Raw genomic sequence first — 23,930 nt, 5'->3', positions numbered from 1 at the left:
TACACAGCATCCCAAATTGTTTGGAATCAGGGTTGGATGCGACTAAAGATACAAAAGTCTTCTTCGCTGCATTATGAAAAGTTGAAAGATGTGACAGACGCAGTGCACTTTGTGTATGCACTACTGTACATTACCTTTTTTATAAGGAACTCGAAACAGAAAAAAAATTGCTTGGCAAATATTTGAAACATCATAGGTGACGAGACTCATGATATATTTTGGCTTTATTTATTACTATTTCCTGAATGTCACTGTGTTTATCAGGACCAGATATTTATATCTTTTTCAGTTGCATAATGAGGTTGGCTACAATAATTCGTACATCAGTGGAAGAATCCTACCAAACATAGCAATACCAGTGTAGGGTGACCGTATCCTGCTGTATTTAGTTACACTGCTTTTCATGCCCTGTGTATACTGAACATGGTGCTGTTGCTCAGCAGAACTGTGTTTCTTCTGGTTCAGTGTGTGTGGGGGAAGCCACAGTCAGGTCGTGCCCCACACTGCACCCAGCTGGTAGCAGCATTAACAAAACCACAAGATGTTTTATCAGACTGCGAAAGAGACACACAGCAGGCCAAAGAGTCAGAGACAAAAAGATAGAAAGGCAGAAACAGTAATGAGAAAGTCAGGGGTGATGGATGGATGGAAGGAAAATAAAGACTTGGACAGGCAAGAGAAAGTGCAAAAGTTCGCTTTGTCCAGGGATTCTGGAGAAATGTCGATGTGTTTTGTAATCAGTAATCCAACACCAGAAGCACAATGGGAAAAAAAAAAAGCTAATTTTGGTGTGACAATTTCCAAACCTGATCGGAAGTAACCAAATTAACCTCAGATTCGCCTACAGACCATGTGATGAGACTACGAACTGGTGTAGTTCTACCCCTGTTGATACACCGCCCCCTGCTGGACATCATGAGGATTTAGGCTCGATACACAGCCCATTTACACACAAATACCAGTGTTGAGGTTACCAAGATGAGCCCCATTAGACTACAGCATTAGTGACACCCGGACTCCGTTACTCATTTGTACTTTCTGTGGTTCCGTAAATTAATTCTTTGCTCATATTTCAGACGAGCAGTGCCAGCTCGACATATTGCAAATGTATGATCTGGTGTTTGTCGCACGATTTGCGTAATACCTGGGTTTAAGCTGAGTTATTGCTTTTTTGCAAGGAAACGTGTATTCCTTTGTGGAAATTTTGTTTACTTCTGGTAGTAGTACTCAGTTCGGCTATGATTACAAGCATCACCTCATTTGGCTCATCCGTTGAAAGCGGGCAAGTAAAGATTGGAAACGTTCAGGTGACAATTTTCCGATCCTCACTTGTCTAGTTTGAGTGCGTCTGTGCCCACTAAAGCTTGCTGAGAGGAAATGACCCCAGTGTGGTCTTCTGCTTTTGTAGCCCATCCCCCTACAGATTGGATACATTGTGGTTGGAGATGCTTTTCTGTTTAGCATGGTTTCACGGAGTAGTTATTTGAGTTACCATAGCCCTTCTGTCAAAGTACAGAGAATACACCTGTAGCCAGTTATTAGTGGGCACAGACATTTCTTCGAATGGCTGGTTATTACAGGGTTTCTGTCAGATTGGTGCTATTGTAGTTTCACCTATAGCGATCTTCACCCAAAGGTTCAGTGGGGAACTTGCCGAAAGACATCAGACAGCATCCAAGCACCTTTGCCATTGCCCCAAGCTTTGAGGAACCTCTTAACCACTTTGCAGTTGACGCCAGTGCAGGTGCTCCTTTCCTTCAGATATAGCCAGATTACTGAATCGACCACATCTTTTAAAAACAGCTCAATGAATCTACTTTCCTGGAGAAAGAAATGCATGTCCTAATCCTGGAGTATAATTGAGTACACGTAGCCCTTTCTTGGACTACGGGAACCAGAAATTTCAAGTGAGACTGCAGGAGAACATGTTTTTCAATGCTCTATGGAGGAACCCTTGCTAAAAAAGAAGGGTGTTTGAGATTCGCCAATTTGGAAATTACTGTGCTCAGAAAACAGCTTCAATTCAACGTCTGCATTTTGTCACACAGTAATGCCTGAGACAAGAAGTTAAGACATATAAATCACTTTATTGGGTAATACATCATAACAGTACAAAACGGCTGCGTTTAACGAGAAGGTGTATGCTAACAACCTAGTGAGATTGCTGACCGTTTCACCTGCGCTTTACGGCAGCATCCTGCCAAGATATGCAATCAGGTCAGTGAAAGAATATTAGGGAAATAAAAGAGGGAAGAAATTAGGCTACCTAAACACCGTCTACAGCTAAATAAGGTTTCAAATTGAGAGGAAAATTGAGTTTTAAGGGACATGAGCGTAGAAGGCGCAAAATTAAACCTTTTTTCCCTTGACTTCACAAAGCCTGGCACTGGTAAAAGTGGGAGATTTACTCTCCTTTAATGAAGTGAAGTTCTAATAATAAAACTAAAGGAACTGTTAGCTTGGGTCACACGTTCCGTTTGAATTATATATTACCTTTTAACTTCCAGTATTAAAGGTCGTACATAATTAAAGTTCTGTCGGCCGAATGCGGCAACGTGTGATGGAGAACGTCTACATACCATCCGTTTTATTCAAGCAAATCTTCCAGAGGCTGTTTTAATGAACCCCCCCCCTCCCCTGATAAAAATTCGTGAACGTGTTGCAGTTGGGTTCAGGGTATTATGAGAGGATGACGGGATAAACGTAAAACAAACACAAAAGGGGCGGTGTCCTCTAAAAACCTTTGATTTTTCTGCGCGTCAAGGTTCAGAGGATGTACACACGCAGGAGTGTGGGGTTTGCTCAGTTACTGTGGGGCGGCAGGTGCTCTCTCCTCCAGCGCACTATCAGAGGGTGCAGACTCTGTGCTGTTTTCTCTCTCGAGTGGAGGATTACTGTCGCTTGCCCCCTCCTCTAACCCACTCTCTACTTGCTCTGGCTTCTCCACTGTGTGCTCCTCGCACTCCTGCTGGCCCTCAGGCACGTCAGCACGAGCCTCATCTGCAGGACACAGTCACCCGGAGATGTTACAGTGGAGGAAAACATCTTGAACACAATTAGTGTTTAGGTGTAGGTAGGGAAAGCATTTGTATGTGTGATTCAGGTCTCTGTCCTCACCTGTCTCCATTGGACTGGGTTTGTCCTGCTCCTTGCTATCAGTGCTGGTATTCTGTTCGCTGCTGTTTGGTCCACTTGGTCCTTGCTGATCCTCCTCGGTTGCTCTCTCCGTCTTCTCCGCCTCCGTCTCTCGCTCTTTCTCTCGCTCTCTCTCCTTCTCTCGCTCCCTTTCCCTCTCCTCCGCCCTCCGTCTCGCAGCTTCTTCCGCCGCTGCCATCTCTGCTGCCAGCTTCTCCATGTCCACCTCCACCTTCAGACTGCACAGCTACACACCAACACACACATCAACTCTGAGACAAATCTAATCTAACCTCATATCAAGCTCCCTTTTGGGAGTATTTTGAATTCTCATGCTGTATCCAGAGATATGCATGACTCTCCATCCCCTCCACTGTTCAGTCATATACACTTTGTAATCTACTAATGCAAAAGAAATGAAGGTTCACATCATTCCTTCACAAATCCCATTACATACACTACCGTTCAAAAGTTTGGGGTCACCCAGACATTTTTGTGTTTTCCATGAAAAGTCACACTTTCACTTACCACCATAAGTTGTAAAATGAATAGAAAATCTAGTCGAGACATTTTTCTGGCCAATTTGAGCATTTAATCAACCCCACAAATGTGATGCTCCAGAAACTCAATCTGCTCAAAGGAAGGTCAGTTTTATAGCTTCTCTAATACCCCTTTTCCACCAAATCAGTTCCAGGGCTGGTTCGGAGCCAGTGCTGGTGCTGGTTCACAACTCGTTCAACTTGCGAGCCAGCTGAGAACCAGTTTGCTTTTCCATAGCTCGCGGGGCTAAGCGGAGCCACGTCATTATGCCGCTGCATACGTCATTACATCGCTGTATACGGAAGTTACGGCGCCACGTTTGCATAAACCTTGGCGCGAATATCAAAGCAAAAACAACACGGAAGAAGCAGCAGCGGCGGCAACAACAACAATAATAATAAATTACTTCGCGTTTGTACAGCTGCTGCTTCTCGTCGCTTAAAAATGGTGATCTTTCGTGGTCTTGTTATTGTTGTTGGTCTTAACAACTCCGCCCCCCGCTGACGTAAGCGGTTCTTTCCTCTGGCCCAGCAGAGAGTTGGTGCTAGCCTGGAACCAGTTTTTCTGGCCCCAGAGCCAGTTCTTTGTCAGTGGAAACAGAAAACCCGGTTCCAAACTAAGCACTGGCCCCGAACCAGCCCTGGAACTGCTTTGGTGGAAAAGGGGCATAAAGAGCTAAACTGTTTTCAGCTGTGCTAACATGATTGTACAAGGGTTTTCTAATCATCCATTAGCCTTCTGAGGCAATGAGCAAACACATTGTACCATTAGAACACTGGAGTGAGAGTTGCTGGAAATGGGCCTCTATACACCTATGGAGATATTGCACCAAAAACCAGACATTTGCAGCTAGAATAGTCATTTAGCACATTAGCAATGTATAGAGTGGATTTCTGATTAGTTTAAAGTGATCTTCATTGAAAAGAACAGTGCTTTTCTTTCAAAAATAAGGACATTTCAAAGTGACCCCAAACTCTTGAATGGTAGTGTACATATCCACTGTCACCAGTCACTGTGCATCTGTCCCAAACCACACCCGAGTCACTGAACTGGACGCTTTTCACTGCTCAGAGAGTGTCTTACCCGTTTGAGCTCGTTGTTGAAGGAATCGGTGGACTCGAGGAACCGCCTCTTCTTCTCCTGATGCCTGTCCTCAATCTGCAGCAGCTCCGCCTCTAGCTTCCTCTGAATCAACACACACGACAACACTGAAGGAATTCCCGTTCTTCTTACTGAAGCTACTATGGCTATTTACAAAACGGTCAAATCATCGTGCACGATTCCGATACAGGAACTCGTGTGTGTGTACCTGGTGCACCATAAGGGACTGGACCTGGCGTTTGAGCACTTGCATTCGTGCCGTCGTGACCACCGAGCGCACGTCAGGCACCACCACTTCACTCAGGATATCGCTGATCAGACGGTGGTTCCTATGGAACCGAGCTGCTGCAGTGTGCTTCATCGAGAACCCATCATCGTAATCTATCCGAACACACGCAGGGAGGGACACATGAACGAACGCACAAGACAAACAGACATGTTCCTCAGGTGCCAGATTATTTCCACACGCTATTTCGTACAGCAGTGTGCTTCTCACCGTCAGGATCTTCAGCTGGCTGGATACTCATGTAAGGCTCTCCTTTGTCCAGACGAGACTGTCTCTGCCTGCTTTCCTCCTCCAGAGCCGCTTCGGCACGGTTTTTAGCATTTACGTATGCTAGGTACGCCGGGGAGTTGTGATAAGCTTTCAGGGAGTCGTTATATTCGATCTGCAAACAAACGGGCAGAGACTGCGATCAGACACACGTTAAGCTAACAAGCGCTGCCACCGAGACTGCGCAGTTATCCCTGGCATCCTCCTCACACGATGAGCTCGCGAGATATTTGAGTTAGCGTACTCAAATGCTTATTTCCACGCCACGATCATTATTCTTTACTAGATAAATACAATCAAGCAGGAGAATCACTCTGGATTTACCACCAGCTCGGTGACTAACCTTCTCAGCTTCGTATTCGTTTAAGTAATCCTGCTTTTCCTCATCCGTGAGGTCCCTCCACATGCCCCCGATGATCTTCCCAATCTCCCACAGCTTCAAATCAGGGTTGGAGGCTTTCACTTGGTCCCAAACCTGTAGAAGAGGACCAGCGGTTACGCATAGTTCCCAGGTGTCCCGTTCAGAACCATGTGCTGGGTTAGCTTGCTCGTTAGATGCTTTCGGAAAACTTTTTGCTGTCGAAATCACGGCGGATCAGAGATCCGAGAGTGACCGTCACTCTTCCGGCCTTGATTACAAACAGCAAACACAGACAGAGAATTTCATTTTTACAATGCTTCAGCATCACACTTCCTGTTTGAGGTCATCCATGGGAAGCAATGACGGATTGTACCATCTCCCGGTGGGAGGGGTGGTGAAAAATAAGCAGTAAAAGCAGACACCGTGGGTGTCTTACCTTCCTGCTTACCTTCCGGCTGTACCGCATGTAGGGCATCAGAGGCTTATCGGGGGGTTTGGGCGGCTTGGGAACCGTAATCCCAGAGGAGTTCTGCCAGGAGAAAAAGAACAAAACATAAAAGGACAGTTAGAAATTAGCGAGGAGATGCAACAGTATGATTGTGTGTGTGTGTATATATGTGTGTGGTGGGGGGGCCACAGCAATGGAGCACTATGAGTAAGGGGAGCGAATGCACGGCTGAGAAATGGAGACGTGTTCTGAGAGGCAGCACAACCAAAATGGTCATTTGAGTGGGCTTACTTAAACCGGCAATGCGCTGTGACACACCCATGCAGGGACAACAAAACAGCTATCGGGGTGCAGGTGACCTACAGGGTCTTTGGGTGCAGAGCGAGCGGCTAGACATGTGACGATTAGTCAGAATCTCTCACAATGGCAACTTTCGACACGGACAATACTGTTAGCATCAAGCACTTGCAGGGAAGTCTGCTTGAGTAGATCAATTCTGTCCTGTTCAGAAGGACAGTCATCATCGAAAGGCAATCCTTAAGCGTGATGGTTTTAATATCGGCACATGCCTATAAGCGACCATTTTAAAATGGTTGAAACCTAGCCATCAGCACTCACAACAAAATAAATGACATGATAACATGACCGACATGAAAGAGGGTGGAGCACTTTTGAAAACCAATCTCTCAAATGAGAAGCCAGCAAAGCAGTTCAAGAGAGACTGACTTCCAGAAGCATGAAAAACATGAAAGGATTTATGGAAGCAACTAGAGCTAGAGACAATCTAACCATTTTTTTTTTTTCCTTGAAAGCAAATCGACTGATTAAAAACAGATCCTGCCTCTGAGGCAAGATTAGCTGGTTTTATCTATAATGCTAGCAGTATCGGGGTTCCTCTATTTAGCATGGATCCTACCATTACCCTGTTGTTTCCGCCGGGGTTTCCTCCCAGCCTGTAGTTGTTGTAGGCCAGATGGCTGTATGGGTTGTACCCCACAAACCCAGTGGTGGTGGGCATTTGCTGATGGAGACAAATGAGACAAAACACGAATGAGAAATGACAACAAACAAGGGAGGAAGGGACCAAAAGAAAAGAAAATGAACAAATCTTGCTTTTTTTTTTGTTTGTTTGTTGGTTCTTGCTCATGATTCGCTTAAAACATGCAAAAAAAAAAAAAAAAAAAAAGCAGCAATTTTTTGATAGCAGCACAAACTGGCATTTGTTCTACATCCATTTGTAGCAAAGCCACACACACTATGGGGGTGGGAGAGGCAAATTTGATGAGATGGTTTAAAAAAAAAAAAAAAAAATGCTAAAAAACAAACAAACAAAAAATCTCAGTTTGTAGTTTGCCTAACATGGAGATTTTTCAAAATGATGTCTTTAGAGCATAAATTTCCTCGCCACCCCCACTGAAGGTGTCCATCATCGTCCCACAGTCCTGTCCACACAGTCCTGTGCGCTTTAAAGTTGGGGTGATTGGGGGGAGGGGGCAGGGCATTTGAGAGGATGACTGACATGTTGTGAAATACTTACTGTAGTGGGGGCCGGAGCAGGAGGCGGGGCGTAAGATGGCCGTTCTGTGTTGGGAGGAAAGATTGATTGAATAACTATTTTCATAATTAAGCAGCACAAAAGCGTGTTTATCAAGTCAGCTTCAGTCGAATCATGTTAAAGGTGTAATTAAACGCATGCTCAAATAAATACACATGACGGTGGGAATGTTCAGGTAAGTGAAGTCAGATGTAAAGCCACTACCAGTGTTGCTAGATTTGTTGTTACTTTATTCGGGGGGGAGGGAAGTCTGGCAACAAATCTAGCAACCTTTTGAGCAGATATTAGTGACGATACTGAACTCGATATGGCTCTCCAACTCCCACCACAGAAAACAGGTTCAGTCAACTCACCCAGTCGTTCCTGTCCCACCCACACACGCTGGTCTCCATTTTGAGACTCTTTCTTGGTGACGTTTGCAAGTAATAAAAGCGAGCCATTTCATCGGTCACCATTTCCTTTACGCACTGTACATCTCCCCAACTACCTGCTCTGGTTCCCTTCATTTTGTCTGCGCTACTGACAGAAATGATCAGTTTCTTAATACGTATGCAGTTCTAACCAGTTTATAGTTTAACAGACTTTGACATGCAAATTTGTCCAGGACCTCCCTAGACATCTCCGAGTACACATTAGCTACTTTCCTCTGAAAAGATGTCAACAAAGGCCATGACACAAAGACGGATTTAGTTTGATGAAATGAGTTCTTACTTGACATCTTGTTGGCAGGATTTGACAATATCAGGCTAATTCCATCGTTTGCTTCTGTAACAGGGAAAAAAATTCATGCATTAAGTCAACACAATCCTTGACGTTTGCAAGACATTATATCAGTTTCAGGAAAAAAAAAAAAAAAAAAAATGAAAGGAGCATTAGCTAAGATTAATGATTAAGTAAGTAGGATTGATACTGTAATGTTTTTATTTTCTCCTTGAGCCCCATTCCCACCCACGTTTACGACACGTCACCCCCAGGATCTGCAACAGCCCAAAGTACAGTGTTTAGAACATAACTGACAGGAGGCTCATTCAACAATAACAGTGGTTGACAAAATACAGACAAATCACGGACTAGGGATTCAAGGAAAGATATATATGTGATACAAAATACGGAGGCGTTATGGATTTTAACACGGATGCGAGTAATTTACGGACCGGTCAAGGATTTCATACGGATGGTTAATTTTACGAACGTTGCTACGGTCTCTGGAATAATGACACAGATGTCACAAAGATTGTCTCCACGGTGACGTTATCTGTCAATGGGAGCTACATGATGGAGGTAGAAGCGCCAGATAAAGTCAAGCCAATACTAACTAATCAGCAGACGAGTCTTTCGATAAGAGATGTGGAACATCATAAAACTTTACTGCACATGGAGGAAGCCAGAATATGGATTCATGTTTAACTGTACAAAATGCAGGAAACGGTTCCATCCGAGATGACGGAATTTTACACTCAGGGAAAAAAAACAAACAAATTAAGTCTAGAACAATTAAATATTTGGACTGCTCAAGTTCAAAATGTAAATATTTCACCTGCATTTGTATGCTTACTTTTAATTTACTACTTCATTTTAGCGATTTATATTTCATAGAAAATATCACATATCCATAAAGAAAAGATCATTCTGTACACGGTGGTGGAGTGGTTCGCTTTGTCGCCTCACAGCAAGAAGGTTCTGGGTTCATGCCCAGTGGCTGACAGGGGCCTTTGGGTGTAGAGTTTGGATGTTCTCCCCGTGTCTGCATGGGTTTCCTCCGGGTGCTCCGGTTTCCCCCACAGTCCAAAGACATGCACTTCGGTTCACATGGGGCGGCCTTGGGCTGAAGTAATCTTGACCAAGGCACCGAACCCCCAACTGTTCCCTGGGCGCTGCAGCAGAGCTGCCCACTGCTCTGGGTAGGTGTGTGTGTTCACTGCTTCAGATGAGTTTCACTGTACTTGAGCATGCATGTGACAAAATAAAGATAGCTTCTTTAGACTAATACAACCCCGATTCCAAAAAAGTTGGGACAAAGTACAAATTGTAAATAAAAATGGAATGCAATAATTTACAAATCTCAAAAACTGATATTGTATTCACAATAGAACATAGACAACATATCAAATGTCGAAAGTGAGACATTTTGAAATTTCATGCCAAATATTGGCTCATTTGAAATTTCATGACCGCAACACATCTCAGAAAAGTTGGGACAGGGGCAATAAGAGGCTGGAAAAGTTAAAGGTACAAAAAAGGAACAGCTGGAGGACCAAATTGCAACTCATTAGGTCAATTGGCAATAGGTCATGAACATGACTGGGTATAAAAAGAGCATCTTGGAGTGGCAGCGGCTCTCAGAAGTAAAGATGGGAAGAGGATCACCAACCCCCCTAATTCTGCGCCGACAAATAGTGGAGCAATATCAGAAAGGAGTTCGACAGTGTAAAATTGCAAAGAGAGTTTGAACATATCATCATCATCATCATCATCTACGGTGCATATGATCATCAAAAGATTCAGGGAATCTGGAAGAATCTCTGTGCATAAGGGTCAAGGCCGGAAAACCATACTGGGTGCCCGTGATCTTCGGGCTGTTAGACGGCACTGCATCACATACAGGCATGCTTCTGTATTGGAAATCACAAAATGGGCTCAGGAATATTTCCAGAGAACATTATCTGTGAACACAATTCACCGTGCCATCCGCCGTTGCCAGCTAAAACTCTATAGTTCAAGGAAGAAACCATATCTAAACATGATCCAGAAGCGCAGACGTCTTCTCTGGGCCAAGGCTCATTTAAAATGGACTGTGGCAAAGTGGAAATCTGTTCTGTGGTCAGACGAATCAAAATTTGAAGTTCTTTATGGAAATCAGGGACGCCGTGTCATTTGGACTAAAGAGGAGAAGGACGACCCAAGTTGTTATCGGCGCTCAGTTCAGAAGCCTGCATCTCTGATGGTATGGGGTTGCATTAGTGCGTGTGGCATGGGCAGCTTACACATCTGGAAAGACACCATCAATGCTGAAAGGTATATCCAGGTTCTAGAGCAACATGTGCTCCCATCCAGACGACGTCTCTTTCAGGGAAGACCTTGCATTTTCCAACATGACAATGCCAAACCACATACTGCATCAATTACAGCATCATGGCTGCGTAGAAGAAGGGTCCGGGTACTGAACTGGCCAGCCTGCAGTCCAGATCTTTCACCCATAGAAAACATTTGGCGCATCATAAAACGGAAGATACGACAAAAAAGACCTAAGACAGTTGAGCAACTAGAATCCTACATTAGACAAGAATGGGTTAACATTCCTATCCCTAAACTTGAGCAACTTGTCTCCTCAGTCCCCAGACGTTTACAGACTGTTGTAAAGAGAAAAGGGGACGTCTCACAGTGGTAAACATGGCCTTGTCCCAACTTTTTTGAGATGTGTTGTCATGAAATTTAAAATCACCTAATTTTTCTCTTTAAATGATACATTTTCTCAGTTTAAACATTTGATATGTCATCTATGTTCTATTCTGAATAAAATATGGAATTTTGAAACTTCCACATCATTGCATTCCATTTTTATTTACAATTTGTACTTTGTCCCAACTTTTTCGGAATCGGGGTTGTATACATTTTTAATTTTCCATGGACCCATATCCCGTGACTCGTCCATATTTTGTAAACAGACAACAACAAGCCCTGTGTCCAAAATTGCTCCCGACTCACTCTATAGGGCACGATATAGTGGGGACGCCATTTTATAGTGCTGTCCGAAACCTTAGTGAGGATTATTTACACCCTATATAGTGCACTCAAAGTATCCCACAATGCATCACGAAAAGTAGTGTACAACCGATGACCACGAACCAAAGCAGGAAAATTCTTTATACATAAATGCAGGTATTTTAAAACAAAACCCTGTCCGATTAGGTGGAGGAATAAGCATACGGTCTTAAGTCAATAAAGCTGATTAATGAGAAAAAAGCCCTTAAATTGTTTCCATTACTTGACATCTTTCAGTTAATATGAGAAAGCCCTTTATATTGCTTGTTTATTTTACTTTTTTATTTTGCTCAACCAACAGAATGAATTATATGTGACTTTGAAGTACCTGATTGGCTTGTATTATATGTTCTAAATAAAGTTTTGAAGGAGAGGAACCAAAAACAACAAAAAAAACCCAACCCTAACCAAAGCAATATATCCCATCATGCACTGCGGTTGCGCTGAAAGAAATCAAATGACAAGTCTCAAATTTGATTTAATAAAAAGCAGTGGCAAAGAAGAAAGCATTCAGACATGATTTAAAGGAACTGAAAGATGCAGGTACTTTGTATTGATTAATGTGGGAAAGACGCTCAGTATAACATAATACTTATTTTATTTATTTTTGTAAAATACCGTGACCGAGGTCTTGAAAATACTGACCGAGGCCTCTGGGCCGAAGTCACGGTATTTCACGATACGGACCAACCTTAAGCTGGTAAATGATATATATATATTTTCTTCTTTACCAAATTTTAACAGAAAATGAGAGCGCCCGAAAGGGAAACCATATTTAGAACAAACCAGCTACAAGCTCGTTTTCGGCTTTCTCCTGAAATGTTTTATTTTATTTCATTTTGTCTTCATCAGGGTAGTAAAATTTGCTTTCGCTGTGAACGCTGTCGTTACCGCTATCCCTGCTGTAAAATTAATGCGATTATACTGAGAAATGCGAAAATAGATCTTGACAAAATTTTGCTCCGATGTTGTTTGCTGTTGTGAACGAACTAGTCGCCAAAAGGTCCGTAACCGGGGTCCGGATCGTTGGATTCCGGACCGCTTGCGAGCCAATCAGAGCGCATGATTTGATGGAAACAGGACCACGAAAAAAAATACATGCATTTCTTGATTATTTTCAAAACCCACCAGCCGACTGATGTGGCACATTTTAATTGTGCAACAGTAATGACGTAAATACCAGCGCGATGGACTAGTCTCCTTAAGTGTTTTTCATTTAACCAATGAGCTCACTATTGACCCATCCCACGTGATGTCACGACAAATGCTGCCGCCATTTTGGACATGAACTACCAGTAGTCTACCACAGCCAACAACGAGGAACGACAGCGAAGCATCGAAAGGAATATAGCCATCAAAGAAAGTTTTTACTTTCAGCAAGACTTCCATCATGCCATTATATTGTTGTGCACCTGGATGTAGTAACCATCAACACACAAGGCAAGATTTATCATTTTATCGGATCCTGACAGATGCTGACCGACAGAGAAGATGGATGGTCTCTAAAATATTGGCAAAATGATGTTTATCGACATAGCAATCGTGTGTAACGGGAAGCGTTTGCATATCCGAAGTGTTGTGTTTACATCAAAGATAAAATAAACCGATATGACGACTGCTGCTGCCAGGTTGGGGACACAAACTAGTAGAAAGGAAGTGTGCCAACAGTGCCAACACGCTTCCTTTGTGGTCGATTCTGCTTTAAGGTAAGATGCATTTAATTATTCGTCTGCTGTGGGTTTGGAATCGGTAGCCTGACCGATTCGTTCATGTTTGTGGTGCCATTTGTTTGTTGACGCGTGTTGAAATGGAACATTGGTTGTTGACATGATTTCCAGTGATGCTTTGGTGCTGCTGTGGATCAGATGTGTTGAGTAGCCTGACTTTTTTTTTTTCTTGCGTGTGGTATCATTGTTGACGCGAGGTTGTTTGTTGAACATGCCAATGCGGACACGATTTCCCCTGATGAGTTATGACTTCAGACGCCATGCGTGTGTGGAGGTGTGGAGTCCGTGTGATATGTGCGTAAGATAGGCTTCTCATGTGTTTGGAGATCCGCGCTCTGAGACAAGCGCAAGCACACACACCCCCAAGGGAAAAAAAGGGACCCTCCCGAAAATATCGGCATAGTTCGAACACTGGGTTGGAGAAAGTAATGGCAAATAGTGAGTGCACAAACCATAGAAGGTAAACTGTACACAGCGCCAGGGCAGTGTGATGGTATGTCTACTTTTAGATTGTGTTAGCTTATCAATGAACACACTCGTCACTCGATGAGTTTCACATCTTTACGACGGCTACTTAAATGTGTGTTAGGTATTATAGTTGCAGTCTAAGCAGTCATTGTAGCAGCTAGATGAGCGAGAACCAAAAGGGTCTGTGCCATAAACCGTTATTTCTTCATGTCCAAAATGGCGGTCGCGTTTACGAAAGTCACATGAGTGGGAAGGGTCAATACAGTCCTCTACATTGAGGTTTTTCACCTGACGTCACAGGGTCACGTGACGCCCCGGTGTCCGCCATTTTGAAGGTCAAGCTACATACTAACGCTGCAGACAGAGAGGGAGAACCAGCTTGAAAAACAACGTGTTACAGACACCAGATCCAGTGTAAATAGCTGCCGGAGCGCGCTCCGGCTTGCTCCCCCTCAAATTAAGCCGCGCACTCCGGCTTGCTCCCCCTCAAATTAAGCCGCGCACTCCGGCTTGCTCCCCCTCAAATTAAGCCGCGCGCTCCGGCTTGCTCCCCCTCAAATTAAGCAGCGCGCTCTGGCTTGCTCCCCCTCAAATTAAGCAGCACGCTCCGGCTTGCTCCCGGAGTGCTCCGGCCGAGGTTCCGGAGCGCGCTCTGGCTTGCTCCCTCTCAAATTAAGCAGCGCGCTCCGGCTTGCTCCCCCTCAAATTAAGCAGCGCGCTCCGGCTTGCTCCCGGAGTGCTCCAGCCGAGGTTCCGGAGCGCGCTCCGGCTTGCTCCCCCTCAAATTAAGCAGCGCGCTCCGGCTTGCTCCCGGAGTGCTCCGGCCGAGGTTCCGGAGCGCGCTCCGGCTTGCTCCCCCTCAAATGCCGCTTTTCCACTACAAACGCGGCTGAGCCGTGCCGTGCTGAGTCGAGCTGAGCGGGGCTGTTGGAGTTGCATTTCGACTACAACCGCGCTGAACCGTGCTGGCTGGAAGTGGGTGGACACATTGGGTGGAGTTAGCGAAAGTGGGTGGACGTCATGTGATGTCGTTAAGCAGCGCAAACAGTGACATCAGTGACAGTGGCGGAACAAGTCAGAGCCGGGCCGGGGGCGGGGCAAATGACCGGGCCCTTTATTAAAGCTTATCATAACATCATTTTAGGCTACAAAATGTCCGCAACTGCGGTGTTTACCAATTTCAACACTACCGGGTGCAACTATGTTATTTAGTACATCAAGTCCTTCAAACGAACATGTAACTCAGAAACAAAAAAACATTAGGATACTGTACATGGCTCATAATAAAACATCAATAGCCTATACTGCGCACATTATTTGAAGGGCATACGAATGAGCACTCAGAGGTTGCAACGGTGACAGGAAGAGTCAGAAATAAAAGGAGGGCGGTGCAAACCTCACTGAATGCACTGTGTTTACCAATTTCAACACTCCGGGGTGCAACTATGTTATTTTGTACATTAAGTCCTTCAAACGAACATGTAACTCAGAAACAAAAAAACATTAGGCGACATACTGTACATGGCTCATAATAAAACATCAATAGCCTACTGCGCGCATTATTTGAAGGGCATACGACGAGCCTTGCGCTCCGCGAACTCGTGCACGATGCTCTGTATGTCACTGATTCAGTGATCTTTTAAGCGGTAGTCTCACGACCCGAATAGTAAACAATAAACATGGAGGACATGGAGTCGTTAGTGTTGCTGGTCTTGGTGCTGTGGCTTGTTGTCACCGACAACGCGGACAGATACTGGCAAGAGCGTATAGATGAGGCGAGGCGCATAAGGCTTCAGAAATTCTCGTAATTCATAATTATTATTCTTCCGGGTTTGCGGTGTTTACAGATCCCAGCGCGCTCGCGGGGCGTGTGTGGGCATGTGAGGACACTCCTCCTCACCAATCAGTGCACAGGGGAGTGTCTGCTCACGCCCCCAACCTCAGTCGGCACGGTTTGGCTCGCTTCAGCCCCACTCCAAAACGGTGCGAGTTTTAGGGGCTAAGCAGGGCTGAAACGAGCTGAGTCGTGCTGGTTTTTGGTAGTCGAAACGCGAGCCGTGTCGGGCTGAAGTGAGCTGAAGCGAGCTGAAGTGAGCTGAAAAAGGGTAGTGGAAAAGGGCCAAAATTAAGCAGCGCGCTCCGGCTTGCTCCCCCTCAAATTAAGCAGCACGCTCCAGCAGTTATTTACACTGGATCCGGTGTAAATAGCTGCCGGATCATAATTACAGTAAACTAGTAAATACAGTAAAGGGAAAACTTGAGACTGAAAGGTTTTAACAGTCATCCAAATGACTGAACGTAAACATTGCTACAGTAACATACTAGCTATGTTGTTGACATTAATTAGTGCTAACAGCTAGCTGCTAGTACACTGCTACAACACAGACACCGACCCTAATAATACAGTTCTTGGTCATTGCCTGGTAACAGCAAATTTATAACGGGCCATGTGTCAACAGACTAAGAAGTTATTTCAATGACATTTAATAACATGTTGTTTATCCTGAGGACCGAAAGTAAATGAAAATGTGAACAAACCTTAGCTGTAATAAGATGGCGACCACCGGCTCCAGGGACGACCCGCTGATGTAGGCATGTTACCCAGCCTGACACAAAATATTTGCAGGTATCCAAACTCTTATACGCTTTCAGATCAATACCTGTGTATGGCGATGGGTTTTTAACGACATAGGTATACAGATCATGTGGGCCGAAGTCAGGTAAAGACGAGGGCTTCGTGTACTTCCGTACGTCAGTGAACAATCCTGGTGGAAGCAGGTAAACGTCGTTCTCTAAGCCTGCTAACCTCAGTTTTTGCAAATACCTCTCCCTCTGCTCGCCCTGTAAATGCCCTACGTCGCTGGATAGTGAAGGTGTTTTCTGCATCTCGCTCCTTTTTCTTTTATCGCCGTCCTCGCATTCAAACTGATTCGAGCCGTGACGTCCAAAATGGCAGCATCACATGACTTGGTCACGTGGGTGAAAAACCTCAATAGAGGGAGTAGGGAGTAGTGAACGAGTGAGCGATTTAGGACACAGGGAAGGATTCCAGACCGGAAGTCAATTTTTCAAACCCGTTTTCTGAGCCGCTTTTAACACTTGTCCCGAGTCGACTGCTAAAACCACATTTTAAACAACATTAAAACACATTTTCCAGTTTATTTGTACAAATAAAAATGAAAAATACACTACTGCACCTTTATGGAGACAGCGGTTAAATAAACGGTCAAGAAAGTATCCGGCTCGAGTTTACATTTTATAAACGACGAGCACATTCGCTCACAAAGGAAGCAAAATATATATTTATCTTTAGCTAATCATCCGCCTGGGAACCAGCCATTAAAACACAACTAACTGCTTTTTATTTTCATTAATTATGTTTGCAGAAAACCTAAACCGCTTTGGCGCTGTATTGTGGATCTGCTGCACTCGAAGGACCCCACACAGGGCTGTCCCTTCCGCCTGAATTAAAATAATTAGCATTGCCGTTCTAGCAGCGGCCAGATTATTCCAAATACTTGAACTTCCTCAGAAATAAAAATCCACACTGCTGTAAATGTTACGTAAGAGTTGAACTATGTATATAAAGATATAATTGAAATGCAATTTCGCGAAATGTGATTCAAAAGCAGTTCGCGAGAAGTCAATGGAGGCACAGTGACACGACTCGGTAGCTAACGTTCAGATCCACATTCGTGTAAATTCGGAGTTATAAATCATACTTTATAATCCGTGGCGGGTTTCTGTAAATATAACCTATATGTACTGTGCGCTAGAAAACATCCATCCTGAGTTATTACCAGTAAGAAATATGGACCGGTTTCATTGAAATGTTGGCTAGTAATTTATCTACAAAAAAAAAAGCCATTTAGTTAGCCTACACCCGTGCGTGAAAACACGGACTAATTTATTCACATTACTGAACAAAAACTGCTTTAATGGCGACTTGATAGAATAAAAATACTCTTCAGCATCAATTTAAGTTTTTTTTTAAATATTAATCGTACCAAGGCTTACAATGCTCCAGTAACGATACTCACCTCCGCTCCTTTGTTCCTCTCAGAGCTCCGTGTCTTCAGTTCAGTGCTGCCCCCTAGTGCACAACCTAATAACAGATTAGACTCTCACTGCTGCCCTCTAGTGTACACTCTAATAAGAACACACACTCGTTGCTGCCCTCTAGTGTCCACTCTAATAAGAACACACTCGTTGCTGCCCTCTAGTGTCCACTCTAATAAGAACACACACTCGCTGCTGCCCTCTAGTGTACACTCGAACATTACATACTCACTGCAGCCCTCTAATGTTATTAGAATGTACACTAGAGGGCAGCAGTGAGTATGTAGTGTACACTCTAAGAAGACACTCATTATTGCCCTCTAGTGTACACTCTAATAACAACACTATCTACTCACTGTTGCCCTCTAGAACTGAAGTACGTCGAAGATCGACATCATCACAACCATTCACGTTTACATTTACGGCATTTGGCAGACTCCCTTATGCAGAGTGCTTTGAAGTCTTTCCAGAAGTGCTTTGAAGTCTTTATTCATAAATACATCCTTATACTGATTCACTAGATCAGGGACTGAGCGTATTATCAGTTTAAACACCCTATTGGGGTATGGAAAACACACAATACAAGAAAAGTGTGGGGTTTTTTTCTTTTTAAAGAACTCCATGAAGATCAGGTGTTTAATAATAATAATAATAATAATAATAATAATAATAATGTGTTGCCAGGCAAAACAAACCTCGCCCAGTAGCACTTATGATGAATATGGCGGAAGGTATCACAAAAAAAACGATTTTGACCTTTTTGGTGACCTTGACCTGGATTTTGACCTTGTGTGTGAACATACTTGGCCAATAAACACATGGTTCTGATTCTGATTCGCTGCTGCTCTCAGCCAATCAGAACGCACCGTACTGCTCTCACACCGTACTGCGCAATTGTTACACTCTTACATTCTTATAGTATGATGACATAGTGGCTACCGCATCTATATGAAGCAGTGGCCACAAAAACTTTGACCTTGACCGGATGACCCCCAAAATGTTGGAGGTTCTATTTGAGACCAATGCCCGTTTATCCTGAAAGTTTCATGAAGATTGGTCCAGCCATTTTCCCGTAATATCGTTTACAAAGAAACCCCACCGAAAACAATGTCTCGCCCTGCTTACTCCATAGCAGGTGAGGTAAATAATAATCTCATCTCATCTCATTATCTCTAGCTGCTTTATCCTTCTATAGGGTCGCAGGCAAGCTGGAGCCTATCCCAGCTGACTACGGGCGAAAGGCGGGGTACACTCTGGAGAAGTCACAGGGCTGACACATAGACACAGATAACCATTCACACTCACATTCACACCTACGGTCAATTTAGAGTCACCAGTTAACCTAACCTGCATGTCTTTGGACTGTGGGGGAAACCGGAGCACCCAGAGGAAACCCACGCGGACACGGGGAGAACATGCAAACTCCGCACAGAAAGGCTCTCGCCGGCCACGGGGCTCGAACCCGGACCTTCTTGCTGTGAGGCGACAGCGCTAACCACTACACCACCGTGCCACCGTAAATAATAATAATAATAATAATAAGTTCAACTTACATGGTGCCTTTCTCACACCCAAGGTCGCTTTACAACTACAAAAAAAAAGTCCACCAAAAGAGGGTCAGGATGTAATTCCAATGGTGTAGCTACTCATAGTCCGACCAAAAGGCGCACAAAGGTATGTCCCACACTGCTTGCACAGCTGCTGTGATACCACTGGGCAACATCGCTCGGAACACTGCGCCATGGATCCACAAACCGGGCACAGAAGCACCGCTGCCAGAGCGCTGGTATATCCCAAGCCACCTCCACAGCCACTGTGATGCCACCGGGCAACATCACTTGGAACACTGCACCAAGCACAGAAGCATTGCCACACAGAGTGGTGGACAACCCCGATGTTAAAAGAGCAACAAGCTCATTGCAGTCCATAGTGAGGAGCACAGACGTCACCCATGGCAGACCAAGGCCTGAAGGAACCCGACACCCAAAACTGGCTCCAGAGCTACATCACAACCGACAGACAAAACATTCAAACAAAAACCATTCAAACAAATAACAAACAAAACTATACAAACACAAAAAGAAAAAAAAGGGGAGGGGATTAAAATGCTCCGGTGAGAAGTGGCAGACAAAATGCGCACAGAGTACTCTCAACCGGAAACAGAAATGAGCTGATAGCCGATGAGGCGCGTAGCACCAAGTTGGCTATAAACATGCAAATATTTCATCATCATTTGAAGACTGCCAGTGACTCAGCTGTTCAGACATCTAGGGGAAGTTCATTCCACCACCTCGGTGCCAGAACAGAGTCCTGATGCATGCCTTCCTTGTATTCTGAGAGATGGTGGGTCCAACTAAGCAGTGCTTGAGAATCGGAGGACGCATAGTGCAACGCATGATAAGTGCTTGAAGGTAGGTGGGTGTTGGACCATTTTTTGGTTCTGTATGAATGCATCAGTGTTTTAGAATCTAATGGAGGCAACTACAGGAAGCCAGTGGAGGGATTGTAGCAATGGAGTGGTGTGGAAGAACTTGGGAAGGTTGGAAACAAGATGTACAGCTGCATTCTGGATCAGTTGCAAAGGCCGTATGGTGTGCAGAGGTTGGTCTGCCCGGAGCAAGTTGCAGTAGTCCAGTCATGAAATGACAAGGGACAACCAAATACAATGTGCAATACATACTGAGATGAAATAATGTTTCTCCTGGACCCATGGTGCAGCATACATGCATAATGTATACACAGTGCTGACAAGATATACACAGTGTTGACAAGACATAGCAACGTGCAATAATAATGAAGACGCATGCAGGGAGTGGGCAATGGGAAAAAGCGAGGTAGGGGGTCGTAAGAGCATAAATACTCCAAGTCACAAAAACATTGAACATTACAATAAAGACAATGACACTACACTTATTAGGGGACAACAATCAAACCCAATGTTAATGCTCTATTCTGTGTTGATATAAAACACACAAATTCCTTCAGCAGGTCTGACCAAATATTGCAGCATCTTGGTCCACCCAGGAGGTGATTAGCCTGTAGTTCTTAAAGTAGGAGATGGGGACTGCCAAGGGTCTGTGATTTTTACTTTTGTCACAGGAAATCACAATCCAGCATTTATTGACATTCTTTTTTTTTCCTTCATTTTTCAGTAACCCATTTGTCCTGGCCAGGGTTATGGTAGACCTGAGGCCAATCCCAGGAACACTGGGCACAAAGGGAAATACACTTTGGATGGAATGCCAGTCCATTCCAGTGAAACATACACATATTAGCTGATTTAGCTAGGGTAGGGCCTACCGGCGGTGGCACGGTGGTGTAGTGGTTAGTACTGTTGCCTCACAGCAAGAAGGTCCTGGGTTCGAGCCCAGCAGCCGGTGAGGGCCTTTCTGTGTGGAGTTTGCATGCTCTCCCTGTGTCCGTGTGGGTTTCCTCCGGGTGCTCCGATTTCCCCCACAGTCCAAAGACATGCAGGTTAGGCTAATTGGTGGCTCTAAATTGACCGTAGGTGTGAATGTGAGCGTGAATGGTTGTCTGAGTCTATGTGTTAGCCCTGCGATGACCTGGTGACTTGTCCAGGGTGTACCCCGCCTCTCGCCCATAGTCAGCTGGGATAGGCTCCAGCTTGCCTGCAACCCTGTCGGACAGGATAAGCGGCTACAGATAATGGATGGATGGATCTACCGGTATGTTTTGGGATGTGGGATTAAACTAGAGAACCCAGGGCAAACCTACACATTACATGAGAAGAAAACTTCACACAGACAGTCACTTGGGCTCAGGATTAAATTAGGGACACTGCAGCTGTGAGGTAGTAATGCTACACCATCCCCAAGGTCGATTTATTTTTGCTATACTGCCTTGACAACATCATCAACCATTTTGAATATTAGCTTCAGAAGTTTTTTATTTTTTTGTTGCATAGCTAATTAAGAACATTTGTCCAAAACATTTCATTTGTCTGTGAACTTTGTGTACTAATATTAATATATATATACAGTGGCGCTTGAAAGTTTGTGAACCCTTCAGAATTTTCTATATTTCTGCCTAAATATGACTTAAAACATCATCAGATTTTCACACAAGTACTAAAAGTAGATAAAGAGAACCCAGTTAAACAAATGAGACAAAAATATTATACTTGGTCATTTATTTATTGAGGAAAATGATCCAATATTACATATCTGTGAGTGGCAAAAGTATGTGAACCTTTGCTTTCAGTATCTGGTGTGACCCCCTTGTGCAGCAATAACTGTAACTAAATGTTTCTGGTAACTGTTGATCAGTCCTTCACACTGGCTTGGAGGAATTTTAGCCCGTTCCTCCGTACAGAACAGATTCAACTCTGGGATGTTGGTGGGTTTCCTCACATGAACTGCTTGCTTCAGGTCCTTCCACAACATTTCGATTGGATTAAGGTCAGGACTTTGACTTGGCCATTCCAAAACATTAACTTTATTCTTCTTTAACCATTCTTTGGTAGAACGACTTGTGTGCTTAGGGTCGTTGTCTTGCTGTGTGACCCACCTTCTCTTGAGATTCAGTTCATGGATGGATTTCCTGGCATTTTCCTTTAGAATTCACTGGTATAATTCAGAATTCATTGTCCCATCAATGATGGCAAGCTGTCCTGGTCCAAATGCAGCAAAACAGGCCCAAACCATGATACTACCACCACCATGTTTCACAGATGGGATAAGGTTCTTATGCTGGAATGCAGTGTTTTCCTTTCTCCAAACATAACGCTTCTCATTTAAATCAAAAAGTTCTATTTTGGTCTCATCCATCCACAAAACATTTTTCCAATAGCCTTCTGGCTTGTCCACGTGATCTTTAGCAAACTGTAGATGAGCAGCAATGTTCTTTTTGGAGAGCAGTGGCTTTCTCCTTGCAACCCTGCCAGGCACACCATTGTTGTTCTGTGTTCTCCTGATGGTGGACTCATGAACATTAGCCAATGTGATAGAGGCCTTCAGTTGCTTAGAAGTTACTCTGGAGCCCTTTGTGACTTCGCCGACTATTACACGCCTTGCTCTTGGAGGGATCATTGTTGGTTGACCACTCCTGGGGAGGGTAACGATGGTCTTGAATTTCCTCCATTTGTATGCAATCTGTCTGACTGTGGATTGGTGGAATCCAAACTCTTTAGAGATGGTTTTGTAACCTTTTCCAGCCTGATGAGCATCAACAACGCTTTTTCTGAGGTCCTCAGAAATCTCCTTTGTTTGTGCCATGATACACTTCCACAAACATATGTTGTGAAGATCAGACTTTGATAGATCTCTCTTCTTTAAATAAAACAGAGTGCCCACTCACACCTGATTGTCATTCCATTGATTGAAAACACCTGACTCTAATTTCAGCTTCAAATTAACTGCTAATCCTCGAGGTTCACATACTTTTGCCATTCACAGATATGTAATATTGGATCATTTTCCTCAATAAATAAATGAGCAAGTATAATATTTTTGTCTCATTTGTTTAACTGGCTTCTCTTTGTCTACTTTTAGGACTTGTGTGAAAATCTGATGATGTTTTAGGTCATATTTATCCAGAAATATAGAAAATTCTAAAGGGTTCACAAACTTTCAAGCACCACTGTGTGTATATATATATATATATATATATATATATATATATATATATATATATATATATATGCTTCACACACACACACCAGCCACTTTATTAGGTAGACCATACACCTGCTGTTTCATGCAGTTCTCTAATCAGGCAATCACTTGACAGCAGCACAATGCATAAAATCATGCAGATACAAATCAAGAGCTTCAGTTAATGTTCACTCCAAACATCAGAATGGGAAAAAATTGTGATCTACTTTCACTGTGGCATGGGTGTTGGTGCCAGATGGACTGGTGTGAGTATTTCAGAAGCTGCTGATTTCCTGGGGTTTTCACACACAACAGTCTTTAGAGTTTACACAGAATGGTGCAAAAAACAATAAAACATTGAGTGAGCGACAGTTCTGTGGGTGGAAACAAACACCTTGTTCATAAGAGAGGTCAGAGGAAAATGGCCAAATTGGTCCGAGCTGCCAGGAAGGATATAGCAACTCATACAATCACTCTTTCCAACCGTGGTGAGCAGAAAAGCATCTCAGCATGCAACAGTAGAAGATCACACTGGGTTCCACTCCTGCCAGCCAAGAACAGGAATCTTCAAATCAACAACGAGTTCCTAATAAAGTGGCCAGTGAGTGT

At 43.9% G+C, this 23,930-nt stretch overlaps 1 protein-coding gene across 5 annotated transcripts; it reads right to left on the bottom strand.

Annotated features, from left to right (window-relative positions):
* Positions 1 to 2,067: 2,067 nt before the first annotated feature.
* On the bottom strand, positions 2,068 to 17,763 carry smarce1 (SWI/SNF related, matrix associated, actin dependent regulator of chromatin, subfamily e, member 1). 5 transcript variants are annotated; one of them, XM_060901285.1, is made up of 11 exons: positions 17,691 to 17,763; positions 8,405 to 8,458; positions 7,676 to 7,719; positions 7,055 to 7,159; positions 6,127 to 6,219; positions 5,673 to 5,804; positions 5,273 to 5,444; positions 4,985 to 5,157; positions 4,759 to 4,860; positions 3,118 to 3,382; positions 2,068 to 3,000 (listed from the first exon to the last, which is right to left on the bottom strand). In XM_060901285.1, exons 2-11 carry the CDS (start codon positions 8,409 to 8,411, stop codon positions 2,807 to 2,809), a joined length of 1,287 nt encoding a protein of 428 aa, XP_060757268.1. In that variant the 5' UTR covers positions 8,412 to 8,458; positions 17,691 to 17,763; the 3' UTR covers positions 2,068 to 2,806. The 5 variants fall into 5 exon arrangements, with proteins under 5 accessions (XP_060757268.1, XP_060757271.1, XP_060757270.1 ...); XM_060901288.1 differs by having other exon boundaries at positions 6,139 to 6,219; XM_060901287.1 differs by having other exon boundaries at positions 7,061 to 7,159.
* Positions 17,764 to 23,930: the final 6,167 nt, after the last annotated feature.

Source organism: Neoarius graeffei, chromosome 20, assembly GCF_027579695.1.
Source record: "Neoarius graeffei isolate fNeoGra1 chromosome 20, fNeoGra1.pri, whole genome shotgun sequence".
NCBI lineage: Eukaryota > Metazoa > Chordata > Actinopteri > Siluriformes > Ariidae > Neoarius > Neoarius graeffei.
Note: the sequence above shows the minus strand (reverse complement) of the source record. Positions and strands in the feature narration are given on the sequence as shown.